The sequence below is a fragment of the Hibiscus syriacus genome, unplaced genomic scaffold (assembly GCF_006381635.1).
Source record: "Hibiscus syriacus cultivar Baekdansim isolate YM2019G1 unplaced genomic scaffold, ASM638163v2 tig00000764_pilon, whole genome shotgun sequence".
Lineage (NCBI taxonomy): Eukaryota > Viridiplantae > Streptophyta > Magnoliopsida > Malvales > Malvaceae > Hibiscus > Hibiscus syriacus.
This window is the reverse complement of record NW_024061820.1, coordinates 510,513-522,841: the sequence shown is the minus strand read 5'-3', so window position 1 is coordinate 522,841 and position 12,329 is coordinate 510,513. Positions and strand designations below refer to the sequence as shown.

Sequence of the window (12,329 nt, the reverse complement as noted above, 5' to 3'; positions counted from 1 at the left end):
TTAACCTTATGGATACATTTTTCTAGTTATGGATGGCACGATATTTCGAAATAGATCAGAGATTACCGACGAATTAGTATTTTACATTGAAATGGTTAGATTACTGAAATGCTCTATAAAAATATTAATATTTTTTTACATTTCTGATAAAACGGTACCTAATTTTTTTTTATCAGAAATGTTAATTTCGTTAATTAATTTTCTATAAAATCCAATATTAACATTTTTCAATATAAAAAATAATATTTTAGATAACGTTTTACCGAAAATGTTAAATATTTTAAGTAATATTAAATATTAATATTTTTAATAAAAAAATAATACTTTAAAAAATATTAAAATAATATTAACATTTGTCGTAGCACATTTCTTTTAACTATAATATTAAAGCTGTCGGTCCCCAGCTGAACGTGTGATTGGGAGACAAGATTATTCAAATCCCATGATCTAACATAATGTCCGCTGCTGTCTTTTTCAGGAGACAGCTGTCTTGCCTAACACTACACATTATTATAATGTTTATCACATTGCATCATATCAGCCCTACAAAAGGTAAATCAATGTGCACTTATTTTTTTTTTTTGAAAGGACATCAAATGTGCACTCAAAATGTTAGGGTTAAGGTTATTTAATTAGGACTAGGTTTCGTTTTTAATTACAGAATCACTCAACTGATCATTTTTATTATTTATCAAATATGTAGTGAGTTGTTAATCCCTTCGTATAATTTTGCTAAGAATTAGAGATATTAAGAGATCGGAACAGTCGTACTTTAAAATTCTTAAATTATGTGTTTCTTACAATTCTATAAAATAATTATACTTCTAAATTTTTATTTTTTAATATTAAATTTATTTTCTAACATAAAATCATGAAAATTTAGCTTTTAATATAAAATTATTTTCTAAAATAAAATCATCTTCTTTGTTGTAGGAAGTTAATCCTTTGCATTGAGAAAAATAATAGGAAGAGATAAGAAAAATATTTCAAATTCTTAAATCATTTATTTTTGAAACTTGGAAATTTTGTAATTTGTTTGGATTTACACATACCACCACAGTCCCACATCGGAAAGGGATAAAAAAAGTTTGGGCCTAGAGGAGCACTCGTAACTTGTGCTTTTGACGGACCTACTGGCATAATCCCCATTTGCATCCACGCCTTGTAAACAAATCTCTCCACGTGCGCTTCCCACTTCCCAACCATTTTTCTCATATAAAATTTTCATTTCATTTTCTCAATAAAATAACTTATAAATAAATTAACAAAAAGGAAAATAAATGTTTAAGAAAAAGAAAAGGCACTCTAATCAAAACAATGACTCAAAAAACAAACAAATTAATACATAATTACGAATCAGGACAAGAAAACTGAAGAAACGACAGTGACAAAGATAGTGCACATTAGAGGAGCTGTCACGTGGCCGGCACCTTTATCTGAAGTGCTGTTCTGCGACGAATCTTCTGGCGCATCAGCCGGAGATCCGGCAGGGGTGTCTGTTGGTGGTGCCGGTGGTGAAGCGGCAAGCGGTGAAGGTGCTTCAGACAATGGAGATGGGCTCGGTGTCGGTGTAGGCGAGGAAACTGGCTCCGGAGAAGGTGCTGGGGATGGTGACTTGCCGAACAGCTCGGTGGGAAGCAGAACGTTGTCGACGGTGAAAAAAACGACCGGTGGCGAGTCAAAAATCGCTTCGTTCACTCTGGCTGGACCGACCCCTGTGTGTAGGGTAACGTCGTCGCCGGCGGACGTAGCCGTCAGATCAAACTTCCCAGCGCCGCTAGTCGCCAATGTACTGATCGGATCTTTCTGGGTCTTCAAAGTCCCCTTGGGTTTGTAATCCGGCGAGGCGTGGTACTCCAGAAGCGAAACTTGATCGGCATTGGTGAGCTTGCTCAGATCAGGGACACCTTTGGCTTTGAAGGCTTCATCGGACGGCGCGAAAACGGTCAACCCTTTATCAAGCGCAGACTCGTAAGTCTTGAGCACGCCACTACTGGCAAGCAAAGCAGCAAAAGTCTTGCATCCGGCTTTTTCAAGCAAGCCGGTAATGTTAATACCAGAAGCCGACGGTGCAGGAGCAGATAAGATACCCGGAGCAATGATCGGAGCACTGATCTCAAGGATGGAGATATTATAAGGAATCTGCTTAACAGATTTCGTGTAAGAGGAGTCGAGTTTGGAGCCAGGAATGGCGGAGCCGAAACCCACTTTGCCGCCCTGGAGATCGGTAATGTTGACGAACCCAAGATTTCCAGGAGCATTCCCGGTGGTTTGGTAAAGCGTGGTGGTTAGTGTAGTGCCTTTGGAGATTTTATGAAGCTTTGGAGGGTCATAGTAATCTAGTAGAACGTGGAGGCTAAGGATGCTTTTGATGACCGGCAACGGGTGTTTCGCAGCGAGGGCCGACATAGCTCCATTGTTGAGGACAAGACAAGTGATTGTCTCTCTGGTGTTGATTTCATCGGCTAATTTTGTTTGCGAAATGAAACTGTTGTAAGAGGAGTAATCTGGGAAGCCTTCTAGAATGGCTGTAATATTGTGAGCATTGACCGAAACAGCAACTAGAGAGAGAACGAGAAGGATGAATTTTGCGGCGGCCATTGTTGAAGGTTGAAGAAAGAGAGGTGCAGTAGAGCTAAGTCAGTGAAGAGCTAAAAAGGGGAAGACTCTGGAAGGTTAGGGTTTGAATCAGGGTCAAGAGTTAACCATGGTTGAGTTAGGGAAAAGGATGGGGCCACGTGGATGGGTCAGTCCACAGCTGGAAAGGAAATTTTAAAAGAATTTTGTTTTGTGTAAAATGTAAATGGGTGAAGTGGAATTGACGATAATGCACTAGGCTGTTTAGTTTATACCATCATTCAAGCTATCCGTTATGCCTATGAATATGATCCCTGAAACGGGCATTTTTATAACGGCAATAAAATTATTGAATTGTTTTTATTTCATTTCTAATATTATTGTTATTTAATTTTTCATATTATTTTTATTTATTATCATATTTTTTTTAAAAATTAATAATTTCATTTATTTTATATTTTTTTATTACAAACTAACAATTAAACTTTTTTACTAAATACAATAAAGAATAATAAAATTAATTATATTTTTTAATTCTTAACTATATCGAGGAGTAGTTGAATGATAATGACGTGAGACTCAATGATTTATTTGTGATTGTCCTTATTCATCATCATCTTCTTCATTTGTTTCTTCTTGAAATAGTGTATTGTATATGAGTCTGTCACTTTGATTTGATCATGTCGAGGAGTGGTTGAATGATAATAACGTCGGACTCATTGATTTCTTCGTGATCGTCCACCATCATATTCTTCTTAATTTACTTCTTCTTGAACTGGTACATTGTACATCAGTCCATCACTTTGATTTGTACATTCGAATGATAATAACGAGGAATTTAAGGTATTTGATACGATAATTGATATCATTTACTCAAATTACCTACCAAAATCACTATATCATTGAGCATATAAAAATATATCACGTGGTCCAACATGCCATATCAAAGACGGTTGAGAAGGTCAAACTGCATCTCATAAACCTCCTATCCACTCTGGTCGTCTCTCTATTAAAGCATGATATGAGGATTAGAATTGCATTTCGAGTTTGTGACTCCATAACTTCCATGATAGAACTCGTAACCCAACCCATCTATCAAACCACGTATGTCCATTTGTTACTACATGGAGCAATTGTAGATCCATAACATGCTTTTTCGACAAATCCTTCACTAATTTTCTTCTGGAAAGAAAATTATAGTAGCCTATCTTGGCATTTGACTTATTGAAGAAACTCCAAGAAATTGAGGAAATTAGTAAGAATTTGCCTTTATTTATAGTTGAAAAGTAGTAGCCTAAAAATGTCTAAAATGATATGTAGGTGAAGCTATTTTTTTTAAAAAAAACAAAATTAAATTTACATATTTATGACAATTTAAGTTGCATCTATAAAATTTATATTTTGAAAGTACCATTTAAATTTAACTTAAAATTGTTATATTTCACATTAATATTAATGTGAAATTTAACAATTTTAAGGGAACAAATATATTTTTTTAAAAGATTATGAGGTGCTAAATAAAAACTTAAAATTTCAAAAGGGCTTAATGATAATAATTTTCCCAAAGCCCCTCATGTAGTTCTGCCTCTGAAGGTCAGTGAAGTAGCGAGAATCATACTTTTTATACAACCTAAACCAATGGTCCAATACTGCGGAAAATGCTGTGTTTTGAATCAAGTGTAAGCTATAGTAAAAAATGGCTGTCCCTTTTTCCCATATATATGGGGTAAGGGGGAGGTAAGATAATAGGCTACCCCCAACACCAGGTTGAGAGCAGCTTCCGTAAGAGACCTCCGAATTATGAAATGCCCTAAGAACCTTGTGCTCTACCAACTGAGCTGGATGGTCATTTAAAGTTTAAGCTATAGTGAACTTTTAATTTTTTATAAACAGATGAGTTAGTTGTTTAAGTCTAATTTTGGATGTCCCTGAAGGAACCATGTTTCGGTTGGAGCACCCTCTACAATAAGAGAGAATTTATTTTATTTATTTTTCTATTTCCATTCTCAATTAAAATCTGACTATACATGGGTGTGCAGTAATAAGAAATTTAGCATTTCTGGTATCTATGTCTTCTACTGTACCATGTTCTCATGGATTGTATTCAAATTTATTATGTTTTTTAGTGTTTAATGCAAAATTGTAGGTGAAGTATTTGTATTTTATTAGGTAATGAATCTACATTTTAGTTTGTCTTTCACTAGGGTTATTAAGATCTCGTGAGTAACTCAACTTTTTACATTTTGACATATTTGGCTTTCTGGATGCCTATTAATCATTGTACTTGTCTTCTTTGACAGGCAGCTGATATAAAAGTTTGGGGCTCTAAACAGGGATGATCTGAAGAAAATTTGTGGTGATAATTATCCTGAATGGATATCTTTCCCTGTCTATGAACAGGTCAGTGTCATGGTGTTAGATTAAGTAGTTCTCCTGTTAGCCTTCTCCTAGGCTACCATGACTTGATTCACTTGTAAAAGTTCAGCTTCTTTTCTTCTGATGAAGTTCAGAATACGAGTTCTTACTGGATTGGTATCTACAATTAACCAATTATTTTATTTTTCTTAAAGGGCTATATATGCATCTTTAAGACTTGGTACCTTATACTTGAAGAAATATCCTAACGTTGACTTCTATGATCTAGAATGTGATTATAAAAACTAGATACATCTTTTCTTTGGGCTAAAAAATACCAGAACACCTGCAATTCTGCATGTGTTAGGAATAGAGAAATGGTACATTCATTTTTCCTATTAAGACATTCAGTATGGTTGCTTGTGATATGCATCATGGTCAATCCTTGCAGGTGAAATGGCTGAATAAGCAATTGAGCAAGTTATGGCCTTCTGTGGCGGAGGTGAGCTGCTGGTTTTCTCAATAAGATATATTAGCTGTTATTCAAGAAGACTGAAGAGAGACTTATGAAATATGAAAATGCTAGTATGTAACTGAAGGTTTTGACTTGATGTCTATAATATTTAGGTTCAGACGGCTTATTCAGCTCTTTGATGTTTTGTGAAGTGAAATAGTTTTACACATTAATCTACATTAGGCCATTATAGATACTCTCATGGTCATGGAGCCAAAGGTTTCTGCAATGAAGTATATTCTATGTATTAAGTATTGACCCAAAGGTTTATTAATGTTCTATTATCAGGCAGCATCTGCGGTCATCAAAGAATCTGTTGAACCGCTCTTGGAAGAATACCGACCTCCAGGAATTACTTCGCTAAAATTTAGCAAATTGTCTCTTGACACTGTGGCTCCCAAGATTGAAGGTATTACTCGTGGAGAATGTGACTTCATTTTGCTTGCTTTTACTTGATATAATTGCTTTATCTTTCAGCAAGTATATCTAATTACAGTTGTTATGGGCTTCTTTCCAATAGTGGTGATTTCCATGTTTACTAATCCCAATTCATAAGGAGTCCTTATACATTCTAGTTATGCAATCTATATGCATGCTTCCTATTTATATCAAATATTTACTTAAAGAAATTTTGTATCTTCTTAAAGGGAAAATGAGCTTCTTTAGGTAATGATTGTCCAACTGACTTCTTAACTGTCACTTTTTCTATTTTGCTTCGTCTCTTTTTTAGTTTATTCAACTCAGATTTCTATTTTCCCGTGGTTGATCTAAATTTATGTGAAAATAGTCTCTGCCAACTTATATGCTGTAATTTCGTGAAGGGTCACTTAAACTTAGTTCGTTCTGGAAGGTGCATAGGCCATCAGACTCAATATATACTGGTTGTTACGAGGGGACATTTTATTGCCAATATATTTTGAGTTCTATAAACTATTTCAAAAATCCTCCTTTTAAGAATTGTCTACGTGCATGATTACTTATGGAATGTAGGTATTCGTGTTCAGAGCCTTAAGAAAGGTCAAATCACAATGGATATTGATTTTCGGTGGGGCAGTGATCCTAGTATAATTTTAGGTTTCGAAGCTGCACTTGTTGCTTCAATTCCAATTCAGGTTGGTAGATCAACAACCTATCAATTTTCAAGTATTTTAATTTAAATGATATTATGTTTGAATATACCATACATAACATAATACTTCTGCCATCTTTAGAGTCAAAATTTTATGACATGAGAGTTGAGGGTATTAGTTTACTATTAGTCTGTTGTTCTGTGATGCAGTGAAGGATCTTCAAGTTTTCACTGTTATTCGTGTCATCTTCCAGCCTGCTAAAGAGATACCTTGTATTTCTTTTGTAGTCGTTGCTCTCCTTTCTGAGGTACCGTTAGAGTAATACTAATTTCAAGTGTACTGATGTTTATATAGATGTTTTTGTTAGTAGAACTGTACAGATGTTACCTAGAAACAACTGGTTAAATCATGGTTTTAAATAGTATACATGATTACAACACGGCCCACACTGTTTTCATTCGACTTTTTCTATGAATTGATATGTATAAGTGGCTAATCAAAGCTCCAAAGCATGCGAAGTAGGAAGTTTTTTGGGTCAGAATCACTAATTCTTTTTCCAAAATCAATCAGCCAAAGCCTAGAATTGATTACACTTTGAAGGCTGTTGGTGGAAGCTTAACAGCAATTCCAGGAATTTCAGATATGGTTGATGTAAGTTTTTGGTTTTTAATTCTTTAACACATTCACACACTTCGTTGATTGCTCCACTTTTATTGTATTTTGTAGGATATTGTGAGTACAATTGTCACAGACATGCTTCAGTGGCCACCAGAATTGTTGTTCCTATTGGTGGTATACTAGTTGATACCAGGTAATATTTAGACTTCAGTCTCTGTGCTGTTCTCCGTTGCAGGAAGGGAAATAGCAAAATGTTGGGGAAGAAAAGCCCAAGTTTTATATATGTTCATTTTGGATATCAAGGATTTCTTGATATGCTGGATGAATATCATTTCTTCTTTTTTATGCAGTGAATTAGAGCTTAAACCAGAGGGAAAGCTGACAGTTACAGTAGTCAAAGCTAATGATTTGAAAAACATGGAAATGATTGGAAAGTCTGATCCTTATGTAGTTGTTCACATTCGTCCTCTGTTCAAGGTTAAAACAAAAGTCATCGACAACAACCTGAATCCTGTTTGGAATCAAACATTTGAGTTGATTGCAGAAGACAGAGTGACACAAGCACTAATTGTAGAGGTTCATGATCTCTGTTCCACTTTTTGCTTTTTCTTCCATAATTATTCTTATACTGGATGCTAATGTTTAAGCTCGAGAAGTTTTTAGTTTTCTCAACAGAATGACCTTTTACCTCTAGTTTTATATGCCTTCTATGTTGTGATCATGTTCAGAATCCCCTCTCCCTCATGTTTGAGGAAAAAAATGAGCTTTTACTTGTTTTCATCCTCAATTTATGTTCTAATTTTATGATGTATATACTCATTAATGTTCATTATGGCTTCAAACAGGTTTTTGACAATGACATTGGGCAAGACAAGAGATTAGGAATGGCAAAATTGCGTTTGATTGAACTGGGACCAGAGACACCTAAGGAGGTCACTCTGAGCCTTCTATCCTCACTCGATACACTTAAAAGTAAAAGATAAGAAGGATAGAGGAAGTTGCAGCATTAAGGTACGCATTTTTTACTGTTTCCTATGGCTTTTGTTCAGGTGCCTGCATTATAGATGCTTCTCATGTCATTAAGTCCATTTATATGCTCCTCCTTTGCTTCTAGCTTTATCTATTTGGTGCGTTCTGTAAATAGGAATTTTGTTCTTTATTTTCGGTCTGGTTTCTCATTTCCTGATAAATATAGTTAATCTCTATACTTTCAGCTTTTGTACCATAAGTTTAGCAAGGAGGAACAGCTGATTGCTTTAGAACAAGAGAAGAAGATCCTCGAAGAGAGAAAGAGATTGAAGGAAGCTGGAGTTATAGGAAGCACAATGGATGCACTTGACGGAGCAGCATCATTGGTTGGTACAGGTATCGGCGCTGGGGTTGGACTTGTGGGAAGTGGTGTAGGCGCCGGAGTTGGGATCGTCGGGAGCGGTCTCGGAGCTGTTGGTAGTGGACTGAGCAAAGCTGGAAAGTTCATGGGCAGGACCTTCACAGGGCATTCCAGCAAGAGAAGTGGATCCTCAACTCCGGTGAATAGCATCCAAGAAAACGGCGGTGCAAAGCCCCTACAGTGAATAGCACATCCATGTGAAATTGGCCCTTCAGTTTGGTGTAGCATGCAACATGTACTAAAATACAGAGTTGCATTTGCATACATTTCTTAGGTCCATTTTTATAAGGCCCGTCCAGTTCGACCAACGAAAGCTAATCCTTTGTTCCCACCTTCCTTCTCCAATTTATTACATCTTAATTAAAATTAATATTAAACTATCATATAGAATATTGTTAAAAAATTAATGGTTAACGGTTTGATTGAAACTATTAAACAATTTAGTGACTTAACTGATGAAATTTATAGTTCTATGGTTAGAATAGAACTGTCCCAATAGTTTAGTGATTTACATGATAGTTACCCTAAAATACATAGAGAAAGAGTGGCGGGGGCAATGGCATGATCTCAGTCTCTTACTTGAACTATTTTCACTTTGTTTTATCCAACTCTAGGGGTGTTTAAACGGGTAATTTGATTAATCGACCGAAACTAATTATCTAAATTTTATTAACTGAATTTTTTTATCCATTAACCGTAAATTGAATCGAATTTTTTCTAAAAAAAATTAAACGAACCGAATTAAGTTCGATTAATTGATCGGTTAATCGAATTAACCGAAATTTATAAATAATATATAAAATAATATATATTATATATTAAATATTTAATTTTTTTAGTTTACTCGGTTAATTTGGTTGGTTAATTCGGTAAAAACCCAGTTCAAACACTTCTAAAGTTAAATAATATATATATATATATAACATATAATATTTAATAATTTTAATTAATTCAATTAATTAATCGATTTTAAACTGAATTAACCGAAATCGAAATTTGAAAAAAAACTATTAATCTTTAACTAATCGAACCTAAAATTAATCGATCAATTAACTTATCGAAATTTCAGTTTCGATCTGTTAATTCAATTTTAATGAACAATGAAAATGCCCTATTGAGGTCTTCCTTTTTCAACTCTACGTTTGCAAGCTGCCAACAATTTTTTTCTTTTTCTTTTTTTATTATTTCTACTTTATGACTTTCCTTTTACCGAGGTGAATAAAAAGTCAAAACCACCCTGCCAATTGACTGGGTTTGTTACCTTTTTGCTTTAGTCATCTCATGTGTAAGTGATAGTCTTCTTTTTATATAGGTTGAAACAAAAATACTTTGTTTACATTAGAAAATATTATTTAAAAAAAACTAGAAAAATATTATATTTAAACGTATTAAAATGTATAACCTATAATTATTATATTTACAGTCTCTAAATTGTTACATAATAATGGTGGTGATAATTTTATTATTATTTTTAATTATAATTATAATTAATATATAAATCGTTATCATAAAAATCAATTATTATGATTTTTAAAAATTTATTTTTACTTTAAATCTTAAAAATAGATTTACGAAAATAGATGGCACTATAATCTTTATTTTTTAAAGAAAAAAGTACAATATCCAATAGGTCAAAAATCCACTAACCCACTTAAGCCGCAGCCAGTGATAACGTATGCACCACACTGTTTTTTAATTACTATAAAATAAATAGGGGTAAACTACAAGTTTACACACTAAACTTTACTTTTTTTCCTATTTCACTCACTATATTTTCAATTTTTTCAACTCACTCACTAAACTTTGACATCCATCGTTGATAGTAGCCAACAAACCCAAAAATTTTCACTGAATTTGTTTTGTTCTCTTGAACACAAATCCAAAGTCCATTTAACCTAAAAATATATTAAACCTCTCCTTTAAAATATCTTCGATTTCTTGCTAACAATTTTGGAAGGCAAAGGCTTTGGGTTCTCAGTTAACATCGAAGAGAAGAAAATGGGAAGGTCTTTAGTTTTCTCCACCAACATTCCTCTCAGATTTTCACAAACACCCAGATCAATTTCACCTTGGATTCTCCCAAATTAGTACCAAGTTCACAAATTTATTGCAAATTCTTCACTTTGGTATAAAAAAAAGACATCTTGGCTGACCCACTCCTTCTATCTTGATGTTTGTCTTTCTTGAACTAGTTGCTCCACTTGTCGGTATACATGATGGGGTATCTACTGAACCTTTTCTCCCTCATCTTAGTCGAAATCTGCTTTTACAAATGTTTGTTGGATTTAGAAGTATCAAAGAGACGATCAATTTCTCTTCGAAAGCTAATGAGACTGCAGGTTTCGTCTTGGACCCATGTCTCTGCTCCTTTTTTTTGGGCTTTGACTTCAAGATCTTCATCTCTGCTTTCAAGATGCTCACAACTTCCGGGTGGTTGACTGCAAAATCAATTGCGACAGCTGTGCCGATGAGAGGGTGAGACGATGGAATTGAGAGGGTGAGAGTGGGATTGTAATTTAAGAATTTAATTTTTTTTGTTTTAAACATTACATATCATCATCATCATATATTAATAAAAAATACATATCATTATCATCATATATTGATAAAATAAGTTACATCATTTTATTGTTAGAGAAAAAATGGTTGAGTGACACAAAAATTTAATCTTTAAAGTTTAGTGAATGAATTAAAAAATTGAAAATATACCAAGTGAAATAAAAAAGGGTAAAATTTAGTGAGTGAATATATAATTTACCCAATAAATAGAAATAACAGTTGAAAATACGAAGGAAAACAAACAAGGCGCAGCACTCCATTCATGTTACGCGACCCCCGATGCACGCGTTGCCCATTCTCAGTTCCTTTGCCCGCCATCAATGGCTTTCACACAAGACAAAACCAACTTTTGTTTTTGTAGACCTAGATCCCCCGTGACCTCCCACACTCGTCCCATGTTCATCACAACGGCGCGTTCTGGTCACGCTCATTGATCCGGGTAAACTACCCTATTGGTTACCCTACTGTTAATGTGTTTACATTTTGGTCACAACTCGTCATTCACAAATCGAATCAACAATGTTCACACGCTCTCGTTTCGACAATATCATCATCGTTCAGCAAAAATAGTCCTCTTGCCATTATACCAGCTTTGATAGAATTGCTACCTTTGTTGAGCTTCACCACTCAAATGGAGAATCAAACCATCACTATTAATCCACCATTACCCCAAAACAAATATTTTCATTTAAATCTCAATCCAAATATTTATCCCCAAAACCCGAGCTTCAGATGAAGAAGTTAGTAAAACAAGTATGTGACAAGTAGAAAGTTTGTGATTGTGAGCCGTAATTTTATTTTATTATTTAAATTTAAAATTAAATTGATAAAATTAAATTGATTGAATGTATAAATAAAAAATGAAATTATTATTATATCAGTTAGAAAGAGATATATGTCATCATTTCCTTTGTGATTTAGCAGCTGATGACTTGATTGATCAATGTTTCTAAAGTTGATGCCTTAATTGATTTTTCAGCTAGTGGCCAAAATAGAAATTTGGTCATAAGTCAGTGACAAATGAGGTAGTTAAACGTAAACAAGCTACCATCCATCAGGATCTAATTAGTTATCGGTTAAATTGACATTTAAATCCCGCTTATCCAACGGTAACAAGAGATTCGTGACCGTCCAATAATGCTCCGACACGTTAACGTTCCATATGTCACCCAACACTCCCTAAGTTTATACTGAAATAGTAAAATAAATAAAAGTTTGAAACAAAACAATATTTTTGTAGTATTCA

The 12,329-nt window shown here is 34.1% G+C and overlaps 1 protein-coding gene and 1 pseudogene across 1 annotated transcript; one reads left to right on the top strand and one right to left on the bottom strand.

Moving 5' to 3' along the window:
- Positions 1-1,283: 1,283 nt before the first annotated feature.
- LOC120215449 (fasciclin-like arabinogalactan protein 10) lies at positions 1,284-2,651 on the bottom strand. Its single transcript, XM_039213141.1, has one exon. It carries the CDS (start codon positions 2,599-2,601, stop codon positions 1,357-1,359), a length of 1,245 nt encoding a protein of 414 aa, XP_039069072.1. The 5' UTR covers positions 2,602-2,651; the 3' UTR covers positions 1,284-1,356.
- A 56-nt stretch (positions 2,652-2,707) lies between these two features.
- Positions 2,708-8,720, top strand: LOC120214673 (annotated as a pseudogene).
- Positions 8,721-12,329: the final 3,609 nt, after the last annotated feature.